This window comes from Pongo abelii, chromosome 9 (assembly GCF_028885655.2).
Source record: "Pongo abelii isolate AG06213 chromosome 9, NHGRI_mPonAbe1-v2.0_pri, whole genome shotgun sequence".
Lineage (NCBI taxonomy): Eukaryota > Metazoa > Chordata > Mammalia > Primates > Hominidae > Pongo > Pongo abelii.
The window spans coordinates 20,628,413-20,651,725 of record NC_071994.2 but is presented as its reverse complement, the minus strand read 5'-3'; the positions used below and the strand labels follow the sequence as shown (position 1 = coordinate 20,651,725).

Here is a 23,313-nt window from a genome sequence, read left to right as displayed (position 1 = left end):
GCAGGTGTGTGTCTGCTTTGTCCCTCCAGGTCTGCCAAATTTCCAAGCTTCATCCCTGCAAAAAGCCATTCACCATGCAAAAGTTCCACTTATGTTTGGAGTAAGACAGTCATGGCTAACCACCTAGACTTGGAGCTACAGGAAGGCAGGGATCATAGTCTGTCTTATTCACTCTGGTAACCTAGAACACTGCCTGGCATATGACAGCTGTAGAACAAATGTCTGCTAACTGTAATTGTTCTGGGACCATTACAATCTCATTCCAATCATACAAGACAAAGTGCCTTTCCAGGAAAATTGGGAGTGCTTACTGCTAAAAGGTCAATTGCTCTTTCACTCTGAAAGCTATTATTATAGCAGCTCAATTACATGATCACAAGTAAGTTTAATAAAAAGCAAAACATCTGTATCCAGGAGGGCAAGAAGGCTCAGGAAAAGGGCGGTTACATAATAAGATTTTCCTCAGCAAGCACCACTGGATCATAAAAACCTATGTCTAGGAACCATTTAAATAGAATAATTAAAACAAACAAGAGAAACACTGAAGTTCCCTGGGAGCTCTCTCCCTCTTATAAAGTCCTAAGAAAAAGAATGACATTTTAACGTTTTGTCCTTTAAAACAACTACGAGGAGGCAGATCGGGAAGGTGGTTTAGAGACCACTGGCTCTATTCTTCTACTTCTTAGCTGCATCACTCTGGGCAAGTTAGCCCTCTGGGATTCAGTTTCCTCCACTGTTAATTAGGTAATCGCACCTATCTCATATGATTACTGCAAGACAGAAACGAAATATGTGTAAAGCACTTAAAACACTCCCTAGTATATAGCAAGCGCTCAATAAATGTTAGGCTTTTGTTGCTGTATTATTATTATTGGAATTTTCTCAAGAGAAGAAAACAAATGATACAACTGCCAATAGAATCTGGAGGGACATCAAAATATCAACGAATGATAAATAAACACTCTGTAACATGTATTTTGAAAAATTGGTAGAAACTAGTTTAATGGTGAATGGAAACCATCTGCTAATCTAACTCAAGAGTGAGGTTCTAGGGAGTCTAGAGTTCCTTCTCCTAATGGCATTCTGCAACCTTTGATAGATTTTCTCAGATTTCACATCTGTAAACAGCTGCCCACTGGAACACAGCCCCTACATTCAAAGGTATCCATAAATGTAATTAGGCCATTTGGGGTCAGACCACTAGGCATAAAGTAGGAAACAGGAAATTGAGGTAAGGAGGTCTTGGAGGCAAGGCAGAAAAAAACAACATACAGCTGTTCCCCCAAAGCTAAATGCCAAGGAAACAGAGATCTGCCGGCAGTAGAGAAGCAGGAGGTGCTGTATGGGGCGGTGGAGGCAGATGTCTGGAACAAAGAAGGGTGGAGAAGAGCTCTGGAGTATTGCCTGGCAGCAAGTTATTATCTGCCAGTGAAAAGCTTTAACGTGCCTTCGGTTAAGCCACACAGAAGTGCCAGGCAAGGAGAGGCACGGGCCACAGCATCTGCTTTACAACTAGGACCAGAGCCTCCTCAGATGAGGCTGTCAGGAGACTGTGGTGTAGTCTGCTCTCCTGCCAGGCCAGAGCCTATGAAGTCCTGGTGTCTGACAGAGAAACCACTGAGGTTTCTGGAATTTCTAAGCATTGATGTTGGATCAAACATACTATTTAGGAAAGGCCAGATCCCATGGCCTTGACGCTGTCACAGCAGCTTGGTTAGAAATCATAAGATAAAGCTTGTAACATTCTCACAGTCAGACAGTGCCACTGCCTCAATAGATCCCTCCCTACCTTTAACCATCACATGGCCCAGATTCTCCAAAACAGAATGTCATTTTAAAACTTTTAATAAAGACGTTTATTAAAGATACCTCTAAATGTGGCTTGATTTTTATACCTTTTATGCATTTGCATTCATAAATTTATAAGTCGGCAGTGGAGGTGGGAGGGAGGTGAGGAAAGACTGTGACGGGGAAACAACCTTTGCCACATATAAAAATGGAATTCTGCTTTATTTCCTTCTCTAGAGACTGACCAGAAGCAATAGCACACACCACGTCTCAGAACACAGTCACGTCATGCCTCACAGCCCAAAAACATCTGTCACTAAGCTATTCAACCATCATAAAACTGCTGGCCAGGCACAGTGGCTCACGCCTGTAATCCTGGCACTTCGGGAGGCTGAGGCAGGCAGATCATGAGGTCAGGAGATTGAGATTATCCTGGCTAACATGTTGAAACCCCATGTCTACTAAAAATACAAAAAATTAGCCAGGTGTGGTGGCGGGCACCTGTAGTCCTAGCTACTCGGGAGGGTGAGGCAGGAGAATTGCTTGAACCCGGGAGGTGGAGATTGCAGTGAGCCAAGATCGTGCCACTGCACTCCAGCCTGGGTGACAGGGTGAGACACTGTCTCAAAAATAAATAAGTAAATAAACAATAAAACTGCTTCAGTGGGGCTTGCCTAGCCCATTTTCTGTTCTGTGGAGATTTCTGAGCCAGCTCCAAGGGTGTCTCCCTCTTCTCCTTCCTCGGAAGATTCCACACTGCCTGGAAATTCCACATGCTGGCAGTACCAAAGGAGTGAAGAGGTGTGCACTAAGCTCCTAATTAAATCACAGGATCTGGCTCATGAGTATCTCACCAACCAAAACATAAACACAGCACCTTTATCATTCAATTAAAAGCATAGCTAGAATTTAATTGCTGGATTAAGAAACAAATGGTTTAAACAAATAATTTAAAAGAAAAAAAAAGGTCTGGGAAAAGTGGGAATAGGGTAAGAGAAACATTTTTCTTCAACCTTGCCATTTCCTGCCTTGAAGTAAGGAACTGAATATCAAACCAGGACCCCAAAATAGAATTTTCAGACAGATGCCAAGACACCATCACATCAACATAGGTAAAGGAGGGAGAAGCTTTATCTGGCTCCTTGCCCCTTCACATTTTCAAAAGCCAAAGAAACACTTCCTTACCTGCCAGGACCCTGTTAACAGAAGAGTGAGTAGCCAAGCCAGGCTGTCCACGTTCATGAAAAATCCCAGCATAAGGCAAGTACTCAGGCAACAAGAAACGCCTACAAGAAAGAATCACATGTGAAAAGCTGACTAAAGACTACCACGAAACAAAAGAGATACTAACTACCTACACTGAAAAATCTGGGCTAAGGGACCCACTGAATCCACAGATGCCCAGAAAGGAATAAAATCTCCCAAGATTGGTCCTTCCGCAGATTTGTATCTATCTTTTTCTGCCCTTCATTCTAAAGTTCCCCCAACACTTCTGTTCTTAAACAGGATACTCCCAGCACCACTTTTTCATCTCTTTTGAATGTGGCTAACCATCATCCGTCACGAGTTTAGACAGCAGGGCTGGGCTGTGGGCCCACTAAGAAACAATGCCAGATATGGACAATTCAAAGACCAGAAAGTAGGTTTAAAACTAAATCCTAGGCTCTAAGGAAGGCTCCCTCTGTTGCTAGCAACTCGGTTCTTACCTTGGAACAAAGCGCCCAAGCGAAGGTGCAGACATCCGGGCATTGCGTGGAGCTCGGTGCCTGGATCTGTCACCATTGTCCCTGAAAAAAATAAAAAGACTACACATAAGAGAGTCACTAAGGAAGAATCACCCAACAGCCCAAAAAGGAAACATCCCCAAAATGACATTCTTACACTTAGAAGAGGACCCCACAGAAATTAGTCATCTGGCTGCTCACTAATTAGGTGGCATATTAATAAAACATATTTCTGGAGAACCTCAACTAAGAGATTTATGAGCATTTACCAACAGCTCAGGAAGGAGGAGGATTTTTCGTGAGTTAATGTGGTCCCTTAGCGTCTCAAACTGAAGCCACATTTAGATCTTAGGATTTGGAATGGATATATATAAACTTTTTCTATATTGAAAGATGCAAGAAAAATGTGTCTTGGGGGGTTGTCTTACATTATTTATCGTTTTACTTGTTATCCAGATGCCTGCTGTGGGAGGAGGTCTTAAAGGAAGAAAAATTCCCCCACCAATTTCATTTGGCAAATGGTTATCTTCAAATGAAATCTGTTTAGGTCTTCCATGTGGAAAAATCAGTGATAGGTAAAAGAAAAAAAAAATGCACAAGAAAAAGACAGTACCTTCTTTTACGGACTGTCAATGGTGAAGAATATTAGAAAATGTAATCCTATGTTAGGTCATTTGAATACAAAGTCTGGGTGTTTTCTTTATGGACTGTTAACAGTCCATGCAATAGTAATAACTGCCATTTATTAAGTATCTGCTAGGTTCCAATACAAAGGTTATTGATATGTTATCCCATTTAATTCCTCTAGGTAGGCCACGAAGTATTATCACTATTTTACAGAGAAGCGGACTAAAGACCAGAGAGGTAAATACCAAGGTCACATAACTAGTAAGTGGTTAAGGCAGGATTCAAGGAAGATTGGACTTTGAAGTCCTAGATCTTTCCACTACACTTCACTGCTTCCTACAAGAGAAGAGGAAAGGAGCTTCACATGTTTTAGTTTCCAGTACATCAAAGGAATAATAAGCCAAAGGGCACTGGCTGGACAGAGCAGTTAATTAGCGGCTTAACCAACTCCACAAAATAAATGAACCTTTGAGAGCTTGATTTGGGATATTTTCTGAATTCTCCCTTTGGATTATCTTCAAATCAATGAGATAATCTTCAAACTGGCCCTGAAACTGAAGTTAAGGCAACACTTGGCTTTTAAGTGGACCACTGGGAACTTCACAAGCCAGAAATAAAAGTCTATGATGGTTTTTATATCTTGGTAGAATTGGCTGCCGAGCATTAAATGACAAACCAATACCAGAGATATTGGAAGCTGATCCATTGAAAGTATTTGGTTTTTATTTTCCCAAAAGAGAAAGCGTACACTGTGTTCCTTAACATATCTTACTCCTTTGACCTGAAACTCTGCAGATGAAAGGAGGGGCAAGGAGAAAGAGATAAGACTATATGGAATGTAAAAGGGGGGTTAAAGAGAATAATGGAATCAGGAGTTCCTGACCAGCAGACTGCAGTTACTGGGGAGCCCACAAATTATACATGTACACAGAGGAGTAGCTGAATACCAAACAAATAAGACAGTTTCCAAATTAAGCGTACTATTATTTTTCAAATATACTACTGTTGTGATAAATTACTAATTCATTTAAAAGTACAATTGAATTCATGATAGCTTTTCATTATTGTATATTTCACTTATCAATTAGTACTGAACAAAGTACAACTAATTATCATAAGAGGAGTTAGAAAATATTTTGAAGTTAAAAAGGATCCTAAGTGGGGGAAAGGGTGGAGGCCTCTAAGCCTCAAAAAGATAAAAAACTAGCTGGGCACAGTGGTGTGCATCTGTAGTCTCAGTTACCTGGGAGGCTGAGGTGGGAGGATTGCTTGAGTCCAGGAGTTCAAGGTCAGCCTGGGTAACAAGAGACTCTCATCTCTTTAAAAAAGACAGAGAGCAGGCCGGGCACAGTGGCTCACACCTGTAATCCCAACACTCTGGGAGGCTGAGGTGGGAGGATCACCTAGGGTCAGGAGTTCAAGACCAGCCTAGCCAACATGGTGAAACCCTGTCTCTACTAAAAAAAAAAAAAAAAACACACAAAAAATTAGCCAGGCATGGTGTTGCATCCTGTAATCTCAGCTGTTCGGAGGCTGAGGCAGGAGAATCGCTTGAACCCGGGAGGTGGAGGTTGCAGTGAGTTGAGATTGTGCCTTTGCACTCCAGCCTGGGCGACAAGAGTAAAATTCCGTCTCAAATAAAATAAAATAAAATAAAAAATAGAAAATAAAGCTAGAAAAGAAGCATCATGGGGCAAATCCAATTATTCCACACCCATGAGAGAGAGCTGGCCTTCCCAGAATCACATTACAGAGCTGACAATTTGCTCCCGCAAGATCCAAAGATTCACCTCCTTCTGGACAACAAACACGAATCTATCTCTCGTTAGAAGGGCTGAAGAGCAGGGAAGGAGAAGCCAGTGCACTGGACAGTACTGAGCAGTTGCCAGTGCCCAAAGGTAACACAGAGCTTGGTGAAAGAACACAAGAAGACAACAGAGAAAAAGGGGTAAACCCCAGGGCTGGAGAAAATGTGGGCCCGTACAACGTAGGTCACAAGCATCTTTTTGTTGCCATTAAAACCTAAAAATAATTTCTTTCTGATTCAGTTTATCCCTTCATTTTTTAAAAAAGGGAAGGGGGCTGGGTGTGGTGCCTTACGCCTGTAATCCCAGCACTTTGGGAGGCTGAGGCGGGCGGATCACTTGAAGTTAGAAGTTCGAGACCAGCCTGGTCAACGTGGTGAAACCTCATCTCTACTAAAAATACAAAAATTAGCCAGACGTGATGGCGAGTGCCTGTGATCTCAGCTACTTGGGAGGTTAAGACACAGGAATCGCTTGAACCGGGAGGCGGAGGTTGCAGTGAGCCGAGAGTGCACCACTGCATTCCAGCCTGGGTGACAGAGGGAGACTCTGTCTCAAAAATAAATAAATAAATAAAATAAAATAAAAAAATAAAGGGAAGGGGTTAAGATGATAAATTTTATGTTATGTGTATTTTACCAACATTTTTAAAAACTGATGGAAAAGAGAGGGTGCAAAGTATGGTCAGAGATAATGGCTTTATAGTGTTTAGAGATTACTGGAGGATATATAGAGGAAAACAAGAATGAGATCAGCTGACTCAAATACACGCAGTCTCAGACTGAAGGATACACGAGGCATCATAAAAGAGGCAACACGTTAAGTAAGGGGAGGTGCTCATGCTGGTCCTCAGTTTATTTAACATCTTGGCTAAGAATGGAGAAACAGGAGCTAAATGTCATCTCAATACAAGGCAGAGAAGATTTCAAATTCCAAGTGTTGAGAACTCTGAAGGAGAAATGACAGGAGAGGACCCAGCATGACCAGGAAAATGTGAAACATAATAAACACAATATGAGATGCTGCCTATGGGAGAAAAGAACCCACAGACCTCTAGGATAAAATAGCCTATAACCAAACCAGCTCAAACATTTACTGAGCAGGTAAAACCTTGAATACTGGAATGGGTAAGGTGGCAAAGGTCAAAATATACTACAAAAGGACAAGTTCAACAAGAAGAGGGGAAAAGGCCATCAGTTTTAGTATTGGTACACAGAAATCCTGGACCAAAGGCACAGCTCCAAATAACTAAAGGCAGAAACGGTTAACTGATGACTCTCTAGATTCTATAGTTCAGAAAGAGGGGAAGATTCAGAGATAATGGGTTGAGGTGGGAAAAGAAATTTCAATGCATGGGATATTTAGGGGAAGAACTGAAGGGAGAGGGATAAGTTCCAACAGAAGAGCACAATAATTAAAAGTACTTAAAATAATGATATATTTAGAAAACTACACAGAAATCTGCCACTCACTTCTGTGCTGATACAAGGTCGACATCAAGCCAAGGCTCTATGAGATAGAAGGAGACAAATTTGGTCAGGCAGGCAGAGACTGAATATGAGTGAATTGGAAGATATTTGCCAGATGAAAAGTGAGAGAAAGGCAGACCCAGACAGTTTAGGAACAGTGAAGGGTGCTAAATACTGGGCTCTAACAACATAGCCAACACCCTTTCCAAGGGTAGTGACTTAAAAGTGTGAAGAACAGAGTACACAAATATGTTGGTATTGCTCCTCCAACACAGGAGGAATACTTTTCAGGGAAACACCAGAGAAACCCTCATCAATTCCAACAGCCAGAAGCTGACTTTGAGCCAGCAGGATAGAAGCTGGCTGGGTTATTAATGGCTTTCCCAGTTGTTGAACTCTGTGCATCTCTGATTAACTCTCAGAGGGGTATTTGGGAAGGAGTAGGGGGAAAATACTTTCTTTTCAAAGATTTTACCAGAAAAAAACACCCTTCAAACAATCAAGTATCCAAAATAAGTGCTGAATACAAGAAGATGTATTTCCAGAACAAGGGAGAAACACAGCAGCAGCTCTTTTGCTAAATGTCTAGGATTAATTGCCTCAGAGAGAGGCTGTAATTTGAAGGAATGAAAAATGCACCTACAGACTGCTGTCTGAGTCCTGACCAGACAGTCAGGTTGTCATTGCTCCTCAGTGACAAATGGCTCTGACTTGGGCCTTTATAAATGAAGCTCTTGCAGTAAAAAGCTCAAAAGGCCACTGTCCTCTTGACAGTATACAGTTGACTTTGCTGACAATTAGACTATTAAAAAATTTTTTGTTTCCCTATGCTGCTCTGTTTCTACTCAATCTCCAGACAACAGAAGGCCTAGTTGGTATTCCTGTCCCTGGAGAGCACAGTGATCTTGGTCAACTCCTTTCCTTACTGGAGTGCTGTTGGTTAGAAACTGAGGCCCCAGTCTCTACTTTCAATGACTGTGCACATATGCAAGGGCTTTGATTTCTGGAAGGCAGGCACAGCCCCAGCTGATATCATTCATAGGGAATAGCTAATAGCATAGGTCTCCTGGAACTACAGAGCCTTCATTTTTCTCCAAGGAATGGTAATACAAGAGATAATTACCATTTACAAATTCCTCTCCTCCCTTATGTTACCTTTTAATTTCATCTGCCTACATTATGCAAATCCACATTCCTATTGTGCATTTTATGTTAAAAAATAAGCATATAAATCTAAGGGTTATGTCTTCCTCCCCCAAACCCCCACTGCGTAATTCTTTCCTGCTGTATTTTCCCATTCTAAGCCCAAGCACAATCCAGACGTGCTCCATTTTCTTTCTCTTCTTCTGCATTCCTCTTAACAAATATTCATATGTATTTTACTTGCCCAGTAATTCTAATTCTAGAATCCTAAAGTATTAATTCTAAAGTTGCTAAGCAATATTACACATTTTTAAGCAATAAATCAAAGTCCTCAGTAAGAGCTAGAATTCAGGTAAAGTATGTATTTTACAAATACATTGAGGCTCGACAGGTACCATATAGTCTATTCTTAATCCTCAGGAAGGCCCCTTACTTTTCTGAGACTGTTCATTATTGTACTTCTGCCTACTACAGGGGAAATTTTTCTTTTTTTTCTTTTTTTTGAGATGGAGTCTCACTCTGTTACCCAGGCTGGAGTGTAGTGGTGCAATCTCAGTTTACTGCAACCTCCGCCTCCTGGGTTCAAGCAATTCTCTGCCTCAGCCTCCTGAGTAGCTGGGTTTACAGGCGCCCACCACCACGCCCAGCTAATTTTTATATTTTTAGACAGACGGGGTTTCACCATCGTGGCCAGGCTAGTCTTGAACTTCTGACCTTGTGATCCATCTGCCTCGGCCTCCAAAGTACTGGGATTACAGGCGTGAGCCACCGCCCCCGGCTGATGGGAAATTTTTCTAGATAGTTAACTCCAACAAAGATCCAAGAAGCTTAAAGCTACAAGAATCCGAGGTTATCTAATCTCATTTTACACATCAGATACTGAGGACTAGGATGGGAAAGGGGCCTGCTCAAGATCAGATAATAAATCACAGCCTCAGCCAAGACTAGAACCCAGGACTATTCCCTAGACAATAGCTGTCAGGCTGTGGGGCCAGCAGGCATTGACAAGCGATCTCAATGCCAGTCACTGCTGTTCTAAGAAGCGGTGATTGCTAATTTATAAATTTAGTTCAAAACTGGATCCAGTAAGAGTAAAAAAGGACTTAGATAGCACTTTTTTTTAGACAAGAAAAGTAAGATGGCTGTGCTTTCAGGAAGCTTATTCCCCTAAAACATTCACAAACAGGCTCCACACTTAGAAAACATCAAGCCCTCAGACAATCAATACTTCCAATGCAACCCTCAGATATCTTCACCTGTACTATGCCCACTGCTTTCTAACTGGTTCTTCTGCATCAGTACACTTGTCACTTTAGGTCACCTTAACCAATGCTATCAGAGTTAGCTGCCTAAAATACATATTGGATGATGGCTGGCCTGAGACAAAGTCCAAACTTCTCAGCCAGGCATTCCAGGCCATCCAGAGTTCAGGGCTTTCTGATATCTCTCTCATATCACAAACACTCCATAGCTCTAGCCACAGATCTATTCTGGGTCCCTGAATAAGCCCTGTAAATCTCCTGTCTCTACGTTTTTGCTTAAGCTACTCCCTTTATCTAGAATCTCCTCGCTATACCCATCATCCATATCAATTCCTCTCTCACAGTTCTATGCAGTCTGTAATACCCAGCTCAAATCCATGAAGCTTTCTCATCTCTCCCCAAATACTCTCTCCCTTTATACAATGCTCTCCTAGTATTTTAGTGGTAACTTATTACAGTCTATCTTTTTAGATACTTAGTAAAACTTGATGCTATTCCATAACTTAAAACGCTTCAATGACTCCCTCTTCCCTATGGGATAAAGTTCATCTCCTTTGCAAGGCATGCAAGTCAAAGATCTAGCTCCATTCCAGGTGCTCATGTGCCACACATCTTTAACTTTACAGTCTGGCCACACCTATCAACAAAGCAATTCCCCAAATATTCCATGCTGTTTCATGTTTCTATGACCATGCATTTACAGTTGGTACTCAAATAATGTTGTTTCATTCAATGTTGTTTTGTATAATGTTGATGAGGGAAAAAAATCAATTCCTGGCCATGGCCACTGTCTGAGTTTGCACACTTCCCCATGTCTGTGTGGGTTTTCTCTGGGCATTCCAGTTTCCTCTCACATCCCAAAGATGTGCACATTAGAGGAACTGGCATGCCTAGACTACCTTAGTCTGAGTGAGTGTGGGTGTGTGCGTGAGTGCACCCTGTGACGGAATGGCATCCTGTCCAGGGCAGGTTCTCCCCGTGTACCCTGAGCTGCCAGGATAGGCTCCAGCCACCTGTGAGCCAGAATGGGAATAAGCAGGTTGGAAAATAAATAAATGAATACAAAATAATGTAAAAATATGTAAGGCATACAATAATCATACAGATGCACAACAATAATGATGCAGTACTAAGTCTCAGGGCACTCACCATATTTGTTCCTGTTTATGTTTTAACTACTATGTAGTTAAAACATGGATGTATTCCTCACAATTTTCACTTTGCAAACATCTATTCCTTGATTTACCTCACCCCACATTGACCACTGTCACTCACTGATTCACCAAAAATCAAATAATTATATTTCTATTAATCTTTCTTAGATGTACATACAGCTCACATTTATTTCAATGTTCAATATAAGAAGTGTTTTGGGTGTTTTAGATGCTTGGTGACGTTTTTGTAGCCAGAAATATGTCACAGGAACTTAACTCTTGTTCATATCAATTAGCCTATGGTAAAATTGGTTTCATTATAGTAGTTTCGCTTAAGTTACAGTTTCCAAAGAGGAATTACTGTACTTGCCTTTCTCCTAAGTATACCTAAAGAAAGACCCTATTTTAAGACTTACAGCTCTTCTCTAAGCCATTCTGTAAAGACATTCGACCACTACAAAAATTATCTGGAAAATAAGAGAGGTTTTTGTCTCTCTCCAGGTCATTTTCTTTCTTTCTTTTTTTTTTAATCTTTTATGAAAATAAAAAACTGCACAGGCTGGAGAGCAGTGGCATAATCTCGGCTCACTGCAATCTCCACCTCCCAGGTTCAAGCAGTTCTCCTGCCTCAGCCTCTTGAGTAGCTGGGACTGCAGGTGGAGAAGTTTTTGTCTTGTTCCACATTAAGAACTAATTTTGTATAATACCACCACTCAATAAATGTAGATGGCTGGCTGATTCCTAACTGCTTTAAGCAGGTTCCAACCTATAAAGAGAGTAACTTTACAGTGTGTTTCCTCAGCGTTTCTCTTGCACGCCTAATATTAGAGTCTGTGGCTCATAAGACAAAGGAAAAGACAAAGGGAACTCCATTTCAAAATGAAGCAGATAATACCCTATCCCTCTCTGATGATTTTACTTGCCAAAAGTTACCCCCTCTTCCTTGGGTACAAGTTACATATTTGTTATTAGAGGGTAGTCACTGATTCCTACAGAAGTCCTAGAAATTCCCGGCTCAGAAGAGAGCAGGAAGAAGTACTATCAAGGACAGGTGGCTAGAATTCTAGTCAGGAGAACTTGAAATACATGAGTCATCAGGTCTATCACCTGATAAGAATGGTATTCTCTAGTTTCTAACATATCTTCTTTGCCATGACTCAACTAGGCTTTTTAAGTTATATCAAAAGGGCAGATGAAGAATATTAAATTGTGGGCCAGATGTGGTGGCTCATGCCTGTAATCCCAGCACTTTGGGAAGCGAAGGCAGGAGGATCGCTTGAGCTCAGGAGCTCGAGATCAGCATACACAGTAAGACCCTGTCTCTACCCCCACAAAAAAAAAATTAGCTGGGCATGGTGGTCCATGCCCATAGTCTCAGCTACTCAGGAGGCTGAGGCAGGAGGATCCCTTGAGCCCAAGAGTTCAAGGCATCACACCACTGCTCTCCAGCCTGGGCAACAGAGCGAAACCCTGTCTCAAAAAAAAAAATAAAGTTGTGAACGAAAGGCAAGCAACTTCCCCTAAGCCACACCCAATCAGATGGCAGAGCTGAGTAACAGCCTTCAGAACTTTCCTCAGCCACATCATACACCAAGAAGACCTTTTAATGACTTATTTGCCAGAAGATTATTTAGCAAGGGAACCATAAAAGGAGAATCTCTCGTTGCATGAAACTCTTGTGTACATATGCATATGGTATTTCCAGAATATATCATTCCAAACTAAGGAACCAGAACCCATCTCTCGCTCCTGGAAATTACTGTCATACAAGTAGACAGTTTTGCACACAGGCATACCTTGAAGATATTGCAGGTGTGGTTCCAGACCACCACAATTTAAGGCAAATAGTGCAATAAAGCAAGCCACATGAAATTTTGGTTTCCTAGTGCATATAAAAGCTATGTTTACACTATACTATAGACTACTGGATATGTAACAGCATTATGTCTTAAAAAACAATGCGCATACCTTAATTAAAAATACTTTATTGCTAAAAAAAATGCTAAGGATCATCTGAGCCTTCACTGAGTTGTAACATTTTTGATGGTAGAGGGTTCTGCCTCAATGTTGATGACTGCTGACTGATCAGAGTGGTGGTTGCTGAAGGCTGGAGTGGCTGTGGCAATTTCTGAAAATAAGACAACAATGAAGTTTTGCTGCATTGGTTGACTCTTCCTTTCATAAAAGATTTCTTTGCAGCATGTGATGCTGTGTGATAGTGTTTTAACCACAGCACAACTGCTTTCAAAATCGGAGCTAATTTTCTCAAGCCCTTTATCAACTAAGTTTATGGAATATTCTAAATCCTTTGTTGACATTTTAACTATGTTTATAGCAGTCTCACCACAAATAGATTACATCTTTAAAAAACTACTTCCTCAAGGTGTCTATGCTGAGAATAAAAATTTTTAAATAATTTTAAAAAGAAACCACCTTCTTTGCTCATCTATGAGAAATAACTCCTCATCCACTGAAGATTTTATCTTTTGGTGGTCTTTTTTTTTTTTTTTTTTTCTTGAGACGGAGTTTCGCTCATTGCCTAGCCCAGGTTGGAGTGCAATGGTGCGATCTCAGCTCACTGCAACCTCCACCTCCCGATTTCAAGCGACTCTCCTGCCTCAGCCTCCCGAGTAGCTGGGATTACAGGCATGCGCCACCTCTCCTGGCTCATTTTGTATGTTTAGTAGAGACGGGGTTTCTCCATGTTGGTCAGGCTAGTCTCGAACTCCAGACCTCAGGTGATCCCCTCCGCCTCAGCCTCCCAAAGTGCTGGGATTACAGGCGTGAGCCACCGGGCCCAGCCTTTTTTTTTTTTTTTTTTAAAGATAAGGTCTTGCTCTGTCACCCAGGCAGTGGCGCAATCTCGGCTCACTGTAGCCTCAACCTCCCAGGCTCAAGTGGTTCTCCTACCTCAGCCTCAGTAGCTGGCAATACAGGCATGCACCACCGTGCCCGGCTAATTTTTGTATTTTTTTTTTGGTAGAGACAGGGTTTCACCACGTTGCCCAGGCTGGTCTTGAAATCTTGGACTCAAGCAATCCTCCCACCTCAGCCTCCTAAATTTCTGGGATTACAGGTGTGAGCCACCACACCTGGCCTCACTCAGGTTTTGTTTTTTTTTTTTTGAGACAGAGTCTCACTCAATCACCCAGGCTGGAGTGCAGTGGCACCATATTGGCTTCCTGCAACCTCCACCTCCCAGGTTCAAGCGATTCTCCTGCCTCAGCCTCCCAAGTAGCTGAGATTACAGGTGCCTGCCACCACACCCAACTAGTTTTTGTATTTTTAGTAGAGACAGCGTTTCACCATGTTGGCCAGGCTGGTCTCAAACTCCTGACCTCAAATGATCCGCCTGCCTCGGCCTCCCAAAGTGCTGGGATTACAGGCGTGAGCCACCACGCCAAGTTTTATCATGAGACTGCAATAATTCAGTCACATCTCCAGGCTCCACTTCTAATTCTCATTATCTTGCTATTTCTACCACATCTGCAGTTACTTCCTTCACTACAGTCTTGAATCTCTGAAAGTCATCCATGAAAGTTGGAATCAACTTTTTCCAAACTTCTGTATCATGTTGATATTTCTCCTTCTTCCCATGAATTGCCAAAACTCTTAATGGCAACTAGAATCACAAATCCTTTCCAGAAGGTTTCAATTTACTTTGCCCAGATTCATAAGTGGAATCACTATCAATAGCACTACGGCCTTATTTCCTTTCTTTTCTTTTTTTTTTTTTTTGAGATGGAATCTCGCTCTGTCACACAGGCTTGAGTGCAGTGACATGACTCTGGCTGACTGCAATCTCCGCCTCCCAGGTTCAAGCGATTCTTCTGCCTCAGCCTCCTGAGTAGCTGGGACTACAGGTGAGTGCCACCACGCCTGGCTAATTTTTATATTTTTAGTAGAGATGGGGTTTTGCCATGTTGGCCAGGCTGGTCTCGAACTCCTGACCTCACGTGATCTACCCGCCTTGGCCTCCCAAAGTACCGGGATTACAGGTGTGAGCCACCACACCTGGCTGGCCTTATTTCTTATTAAGACTTGAAAATCAAAATTACTTCTGGACCCATGGGCTGCAGAATGGACGTTGTGTTACTAGGCATGAGAACAACATTAATCTTCTTGTACATCTCCATCAGAGGTCTTGGTGACCAGGTGCATTGTCAGTGACCACTTACATTATATTTGTTTATTTTTATTTATTTTGAGACAGGGTCTTGCTCTGTTGCCCAGGCTGGAGTGCAGAGGCGTGATCACAGCTCATTGCAGGCTTGACCTCCAGGGCTTGAGCAATCTTCCCACCTCAGCCTTCTGAGTAGCTGGGACCACAGGTGTGCATCAACAAGAATCTTTATTTCTGAGTAGTAGGTCTCAACCATGGGCTTCAAATATTCAGTAAACCATGCTGTAAACAGATGTGCTGTCATCTAGGCTTTGTTCCATTTACAGAGCACAGGCAGAGCAGACTTGCATCATTCTTCAGGGCCTTAGGATTTTCGAACTGGTAAATGATTACTGGCTTCAACTTAAAGTCACCAGCAGCATTAGCCCTAACAAGAGCATCAGCCTGTCCTTTGAAGCTTTGAAGCCAAGCATTGACTTCTCTCTAGCTATGAAAATCCTAGATAGCACCTTCTCCCAATAAAAGGCTGTTTCATCTACATGGAAAATCTGTTGTTTAATGTAGACACCTTCATCAATGATCTCAGGTAGATCTTCTGGATAACTTGCTGCAGCTTCTCCATCAGCACTTGCTGTTTCTCCTTGTGCTTTTATGTTAATGGAAACAGCTTCTTCCCTTAAACTTCATGAACCAACCTCCACTAGCTTCCAGCTTTTCTTCTGCACCTTCTTACCTCTCTCAGTTGTCAGAGAAGTGAAAAAATTTAGGGACTTGCTCTCGATTAGGGTTTGGCTAGGGGAATGTTGTGGCTAGTTTGATTTTCTATCCAGACCACTAAAACTTTCTCCATATCAGCAGTAAGATTGTTTTGCTGGAGTAGACCTTTTAATTTCCTTAAGAATTTGGCTGGGTGCCGTGGCTCACGACTGTAATCCCAGCACTTTGGGAGGCCGAGGTGGGCGGATCACGAGGTCAGGAGTTCGAGACCATCCTGGCTAACACGGTGAAACCCCATCTCTACCTAAAATACAAAAAAATTAGCTGGGCATGATGGTGGGCGCCTATAGTCCCAGCTACTCGGGAGGCTGAGGCAGGAGAATGGCGTGAACCTGGGAGGCGGAGCTTGCAGTGAGCCGAGATTGCACCACTGCACTCCAGCCTGGGCGACAGAGCAAGACTCCGTCTCAAAAAAAAAAAAAAAAAAAAAGAATTTTTGCTTTGTATTCACAACTTGGCTGTTTATAGCCCAAGAGGACTAGCTTTTGGCCTATCTCAACTTTCAACATGTCTTGCTCACTAATCATTTGTAGCTTCTGACATAAAGTGAGAGATGTGCAACTCTTCCTTTTTCTTGAACATACAGAGGTCACTGTAGGGATATTAAATGGCCTAATTTCAATATTGCTGTGTATCAGGGAATAGGAAGGCCCAAGGAGAGGAAGAGAGATGGGGGAATCGCCAGTCAGTGGAGCAGTCAAAATATACACAACATTTATAATTAAGCTTGTTGTCTTATATGATTGTGGTTCACGGTGCCCCAAAACAATTACAATAGATCACTGATCACAGGTCACCATAACAGATCTAATAATAATGAAAACATCTGAAATACTGCAAGAATTACCGGTGTGACAGAGAGACACAAAATGAGCACATGCTGTTGGAAAAATGGTGCCAACTGCTCAATGTCGGGTTGCCACAAACCTTCAATTTGTGAAAAACACAATACCTGCAAAGCGCAAAAAAAGCCAAGCACAATAAAACAAAGTGTGCCTGTATTTGGTCACAATGTGGACTTCTGGGAAAAGAGGACCCAAATATAAGCAAATTAATTAGAATAGTTAAGAAAATACATTAATAGACCTAAAGAGAATTCATCTTAAGGCTAAAAGACTAGAATTCTCATTGAGATGTTTTTTTCCAGGCAGAAATCCAAAGTACAGCCCGTGTGTCAAAATTGTGAATGAGAGACTTCTGTGCCAGCAACAGTCTTTTGTTTGTTTAATACATACGGGGATCTCACTACGTTGCCCAGGCTGGTCTCAAACTCCTGGGCTCAAGCAATCCTCCTGCTTCAACCTCCCAAAGTGCTGAGATTACAGGTGTGAGCTGCCACACCCGGCTCTAGCAACAGTTTTCAAGAAGCTGAATGTAATTATCCAGTGACTAGTATATACGACGCAGATATTTGTGACTGATCTCATCTGAAGCTTCTCTAGTCTGACTGTCATAGCAAAGCCTTTGCTACAGTATCCCTTTGTCTCAGAAAGCAAAGCAGCTATAAAAAGAGGCAGGAAGGGCAGGAATATGGGCTAGGGAGGATTCTGGAATTATAATTACATTTAGATTAACAGATAAAATGAGTAAGGGGGCAAGCATAGCGAATAATTGTCATAAAGCACACACACCACCTCTTTTGTAGGCCTTAGCAACTATGGGCCATAGCACTTAACCTGGGCTTTATAAAAGCCCCCTCCCTCTTTCCAAAGGGATGGCAAACATGAAAATGGAAGTCTGCCTTATGCTTATTTGCCATCTCCATTCTAGTAGGCGGTCTAGGCTTGAAAGCAGACAGACAGCAATGTCATGGGCAGCCACACCTTTACCCTGCTTATGAACATCTTTATGCAAAGACAGCTGCTGAGGGCTTCAGGAGAGACCTGCTGACGGCAGGTTTCTGGATGTCCTGTTTGTGCAGTTTGATAAACACAAGGACCCTGCAGTCTCAATCCTTGCTGTAGACAGAGATGAATGGCAGGAGAGGAAGCCTGCCCGGGAAGATGGTCATTCATCCAGATCACAAAAGAACAGAAAATTTAACCTGATGCTGACCAACCTCCAAAGCCACCCCTCCCAAGAGATAAATCTCAATGGTCTTGCTCCACAGCAAGCTCTTGGAAAGGCTCAAAAATGGTTGTACATCATTTTCAAAGGTTTTTAAATCAGCAGGACAATAAAACTCAGACATTAAATATGCTTGCTCCTGTCCTCTAACCTTAGACATACCTGATTTGGTCAAATGGAAGAGAACCACAAAAGATGGGCTCTGAGTAATGGCTCCCTTGGTTTTCTGAGAACACTATACACCTGGATGTGACAAGCCCAAAAATGGCAAAATGATCTATGACTTAGCAAACAGAGGGAGAGGTCATCAAAGTGAGGTAGCAAAGGCAAGAGCATGAAGTGCTGAGAAGGTGAGGATACCAAACAAAGGAACAACTGTCTTAATGGTAACCTAATTGTTAGGAGGATTACTCGCCATATCTACCTTACATGTCTCTATGTACCTGAAAAAAATATAAATCGTGACTGCACATGCCTCTGACTTTCATTCTAGTTACCAAAGCTAAGGCAAAAGATTGGGGCAGAAAAATTAAAATGTGCTGGTACCTTCCTTCTTTGTTATTCTCCCTCCTCACAGAGCACATAAACACTCAGAGGACAGGAGCAACCACAAGCAGCATTCAGTTTACTGTAGAGGGAGGTGGGCAGCGAAGACGACAGAGAAAGAATAAACAGTCAGTTTCAACCAGCCAGCAACATCCTTTACTAGAAGACCTGGACTACTAATGTTGAGGTGACTAATCCACAGCTGCTATTAAAAACAAGATTCTAGTCTACATCAGCCCAAAAAGAAAGGCAAACACCCCAGGAGGGACTTTCCAAGGAGTATCAGAGAAATTAGTCCATTGTTACTAACCAGGGAGCAATATAAGACCCCCTAAGAAAAAACAGTAAGTCAGTGCATGAAAGGTGAAGAAGGAAATGTAAATTCAGGTCATGCTAAAGCCAGGGGAGGGGGTGGGGGAGAGCGCACAGGTGGGCTGGGGGGAGCATAAGGAGGAGGCAGTCTGACACAGGAAAATCGAGGGGGAAGGAAGGGGAGAGAGAGAGGAGGTGGTAGCAGAAGAAAGGGAAGGTAAGACAAGAACAGAACATTTTAAACTAACCCAGAACTCCCTTGTGAAGGACAAGTCACGAGGCAAGATACAGCTTGAAGGCATGAGCCCCACATTTCACCACTGCAAGAAGATAACACAGTCTCCCAGGCGTGCATGGAAAGAGGGCTAGGCAATCCACAACACTGACTCCCAGGGCTCCACAGCATTAGTGAGAAAAAGTCACCCAGGCTTTTCAGCAGCACTAAGTGCCAGCAGCCTTGGCATGTATGTTTCAACCGCTTCCCTGAATAGACCCTGGTGCTGGAAAAACCGTATCTACAGAAGAACATATTTCACTATAAGTATCTGCCTGGCTAACGGAACAGACACTCCATTTCCTTCACTGCTGATATATGCATCCATCTCACCCTAGAGTAGACGGAAGGCAGAAGGAACAAGCTGACAGTCAGAAGGTAGCTCTGCTCTTCTCCTGCAGTTGACAAGAGAGAACCATGACCTCTGCTCCATTTACCACACCACTGCTACTTCAGGCCATCCCTGCATTTCTTTCACATTTACATCTTTCTCCGACAAATAAACCTCTCACTTAGTTTTCCTTTTGCTTCTAAGAGCACAAATGCTAGTGTGTTTAATGACAGCATCAGGAAGGCAAATTGGTACAAAGGTTGTTCTCACTTTCCTAGTCCTTTCTGGCAAAGAGATTTCTTAAACACACTAAAAAGCTTTGTTGCAAGATGACTTGTGGGGAACTAGCCATTCAGTTAAGGAAGAAAGCTGAGGGGGAGATGAGAACTCTTAAGGCCCCAGACCTGACCCCGCCATGTCAAGATGGAAGGCGGGGAGGAAATGACTGACAGGCTGTCCTCTTTCACAAATGCCAGTGAAAAAGGAGGAAGAAATAATGCCTAACGGCCCTTCTCTCTCTCTTGTTTTATGTTTGACAAAACCAAAATATAAGGAATCAAAACGAGTCAAATGTTCAATTTGATACAGGCCATAAAAGCTCAGTTTCAGGATGGAAAGAAACACAATGAATGTCTAGAAAGGTCAGAAGCAGCAGGTGAGAGAATGCAAAACCCAGCAATAAGACTGGCTAGCTTAGGCTGGGCGTGGTTGCTCACACCTATTATCCCAGCACTTTGGGAGGCCAAGGCAGGCGGATCACGAGGTCAGGAGATGGAGACCATCCTGGCTAACACAGTGAAACCCTATCTCTACTAAAAATACAAAAAAAAAAAAAAAAAAAAAATTAGCCAGGCGTGGTGGCAGGTACCTGTAGTCCCAGCTACTCAGGAGGCTGAGGCAAAAGAATGGCATGAACCTGGGAGGCGGAGCTTGCAGTGAGCCGAGATCGTGCCACTGCACTGCAGCCTGGGCAACAGAGCGAGACTCCGTCTCAAAAAAAAAAAAGGCCGGGTGCAGTGGCTCACGCCTGTAATCCCAGCACTTTGGGAGGCCGAGGCGGGTGGATCACGAGGTCAGGAGATCGAGACCTTCCTGGCCAACACGGTGAAACCCCATCTCTACTAAAAATACAAAAAATTAGCTGGGCATGGTGGCGGACGCCTGTAGTCCCAGCTACTTGGGAGGCTGAGGCAGGAGAATGGCGTGAACTCGGGAGGCGGAGCTTGCAGTGAGCCGAGATAGCGCCACTGCACTCCAGCCTGAGCAAAAGAGCGAGACTCCGTCTCCAAAAAAAAAAAAAAAAAAAAAAAAATTGGCTAGCTTAAATTCTAGAGCCTGGGGCTGACCCTGCTCCTTTAGCGCATCCTCCCACGGCTCTCCCCGCTGACCACTCAAGCCCAAAGAAGCAAGAAATCATTTCTTGACCCACCACATTAATTTGACAGACAACTTTTTAAGGTTCCTGAATGGGGGGTAGGAGTAGGGAGACCGAAAAAGTTTAGGCAATGGAGTAGGATCTTAAAGAGTCAGTCTGATCAGGGCACTAAGATAGAAAATCCGCCTCTTAGGGAAATCCAAGTATTTCAGAATGAAGACAACATTTCCACAGCTACTCTGCTTAGGAGAAAAAACACCAACCCTCCAGCCTCCCTGATGTGGTAAAGACAGTCCATGAGAAGCCTTCCACGGTCACTGTACATACGAAAGGGAATAAAAATGTTGCCCGAGAAGCAGCAGCCACCATCCTCTCGCAATCTGGCCTGGGGCCCAATGGGCGGTCTCTGTCCTTGCACGCCAGTGAATCAGCAAAGCAACTGCCAGAGGTGGGAGTGCTCTGGGCATCTTAACCTTCTGTCCCTCACCCCATCCTGTTACTCATAAATAATAACTGAGGAGTTGGGAGCAAGAACATCCACCATGTAGCTCCAACAGTGGCCAACTTGGAAGCACTCCAAGCTTGAGAGGAGAGGGAAGAAAGCAAGCTGAGTATGTACTTACTCAAAGTCCTCAAATTCCAAGTCGGTTCCCTCTACTGATGGACCCTGGTTGTCTGAGGAAGAGGAGGAGGTGGAAGAACGGAGACGGTTCTGTTGGTAGCGCATGGAGCGCTGGCGAATACTGTCTCTCCGTGAGAGATACTGGATCATCCTCTGGGCGTAGTATGCAGCAGGAGATAATCTGAGAGAGACAGAGATGGACAAACACAAACTAGCACTAATGTGGGGAATACTATGAAAGGCAGTTAATCCAGCTCTCCCGTGGCATCTCCCTGCTGAGGTGAACTCTGGAGACATGAAAATTAAAGGGCATTTAACTCAACTCACCAGGAGGTTTGCACTGCAGACTATACTTATCAGACTATCACCAGTGTTTCTGTTCTGAGATAATGCAAACAGGCGGCTTAACCAGACATCTTCTGAGGAAAAGCTGCCCCTCCCCAAGAGAAACACTGGACCTTTCCTTCTAGCTTCTGAAAGTACACTTTTAGCTCCTCAGGGTGCTCTTTACACAGAGCTGTGCTCATTCATAGCTTTTCCTTGATCACCATCCATATGCAAAATGGAAGACATGAAAGGGACCTGAGCAATCATCTACCGTCTTGTATTATACATGAGAAAAGACGCCAGGAGATGGTAAGCCTCAGATGATTAAAGAAGGTATCCACAGGTATCTTCACCAGGACTTCCATCTTCTCCAACAAGTATACACAGCTCCAGATTTGTCCTACCTCCTTAGAATGATCTCTTGGAACCTCTTTTTCTCTCCCTTAAGAATTAATCATAGATATTTGTAACATGGGGAAAAAATTCAGAACTGAGACTGACAGTAAAATATACTTGGGAGAACAGAAAATCTAACAGAAAAAATTAAAAGAGATTTTTTTCTATTTCTTACAATCAGAGCATCAGAGGCTGTGTGGGCACTGGGCAATATGGAAGCTGAGAGTTGTTCTTCTTTCTTCTCCTTTATGATGGCTATTCCTGTAAATAATTAGTCCAGATCTACATTCTTCAAACTATGGCTTTAATATCTTGCTACTCCATGAAAACTTCTAGTGTCACATACAATTCTCCACATTGCCTTCTCAAGTTTTCCTCCATCTCTCACAACACTGTTATATAATTTGACGCTACGGACTGAAAACGTGAGAGGAACAATAACAGAAAAATGTTTTCTATGATAATATTAAATGGATTACTAAAAAATTTCAAGCCTAAAAACCTGCCCCAGGCACACTTTGACTCAATAATTCCACTAGAAACTTTATCCTAAAGAAATACACAAGGTTACAAAGATATATATAAGAAAGTTCATTTGCAACATTGTCAGCATTAGTGAAAAACTGGGAAGCAACCCAAATGCCCAGCAACAAATTAAATAAATTATTAATATACCCATACAAAGAAACACCATGTAGCAATTAAAGAGAATGAACTATTCCTATATACTCACAAGGAAAGTCCTCTATAATAAAATCTTAAGTGGGAGAAAAATTGAAGAATGGTCTGTATACACTAATACATATACAAAAATATGTTGCTGTTACTAGGGAAAAAAACTATAAGGGGACACAGCAATCCTAATGAGGATTCCTGGGACTTTTGTATTTTATATACTTCCATAATGTTTGACTATAAAAGGAAAAGGGCATAGATCTTCGGTTTTTTAATGGAAATCAGAAAAAATTGATTAAGAACGGAAATAGGAATAGTTATATCCAAATGGTACAAAAAGTATTGGCAACTATCTTGCAAAGAGATCCTCAGTAAGTCCACCAACCCAGGTCACAGTCAACTGCAGTCAACTGCTAGAGGAACATAGGCTGCCTCTGAAATGCCTGTCATCAAAGGTGGTATCCTTCTGGCCAACCAGCAAATGGAATTCCCAAGCAGACCAGCTAACAATCTTTT

The 23,313-nt window shown here is 42.6% G+C and overlaps 1 protein-coding gene across 15 annotated transcripts in view; it reads right to left on the bottom strand.

Moving 5' to 3' along the window:
* Positions 1 to 23,313, bottom strand: part of AMBRA1 (autophagy and beclin 1 regulator 1) — a 201,555-nt gene that overhangs the window by 95,936 nt on the left and 82,306 nt on the right. For 10 of the 15 annotated variants that reach the window (XM_024255435.2, XM_009246415.3, XM_024255438.3 and 7 more), the window contains 3 exons: positions 21,401 to 21,580; positions 3,495 to 3,575; positions 2,974 to 3,074 (listed from right to left, as the gene is read on the bottom strand). In XM_024255435.2, the coding sequence (XP_024111203.1) occupies positions 2,974 to 3,074; positions 3,495 to 3,575; positions 21,401 to 21,580 (362 nt within the window). The remainder of the gene's footprint in view (positions 1 to 2,973; positions 3,075 to 3,494; positions 3,576 to 21,400; positions 21,581 to 23,313) is intronic. The other 5 variants (XM_054524385.1, XM_024255436.3, XM_054524386.2 and 2 more) reach the window with 1 other exon arrangement.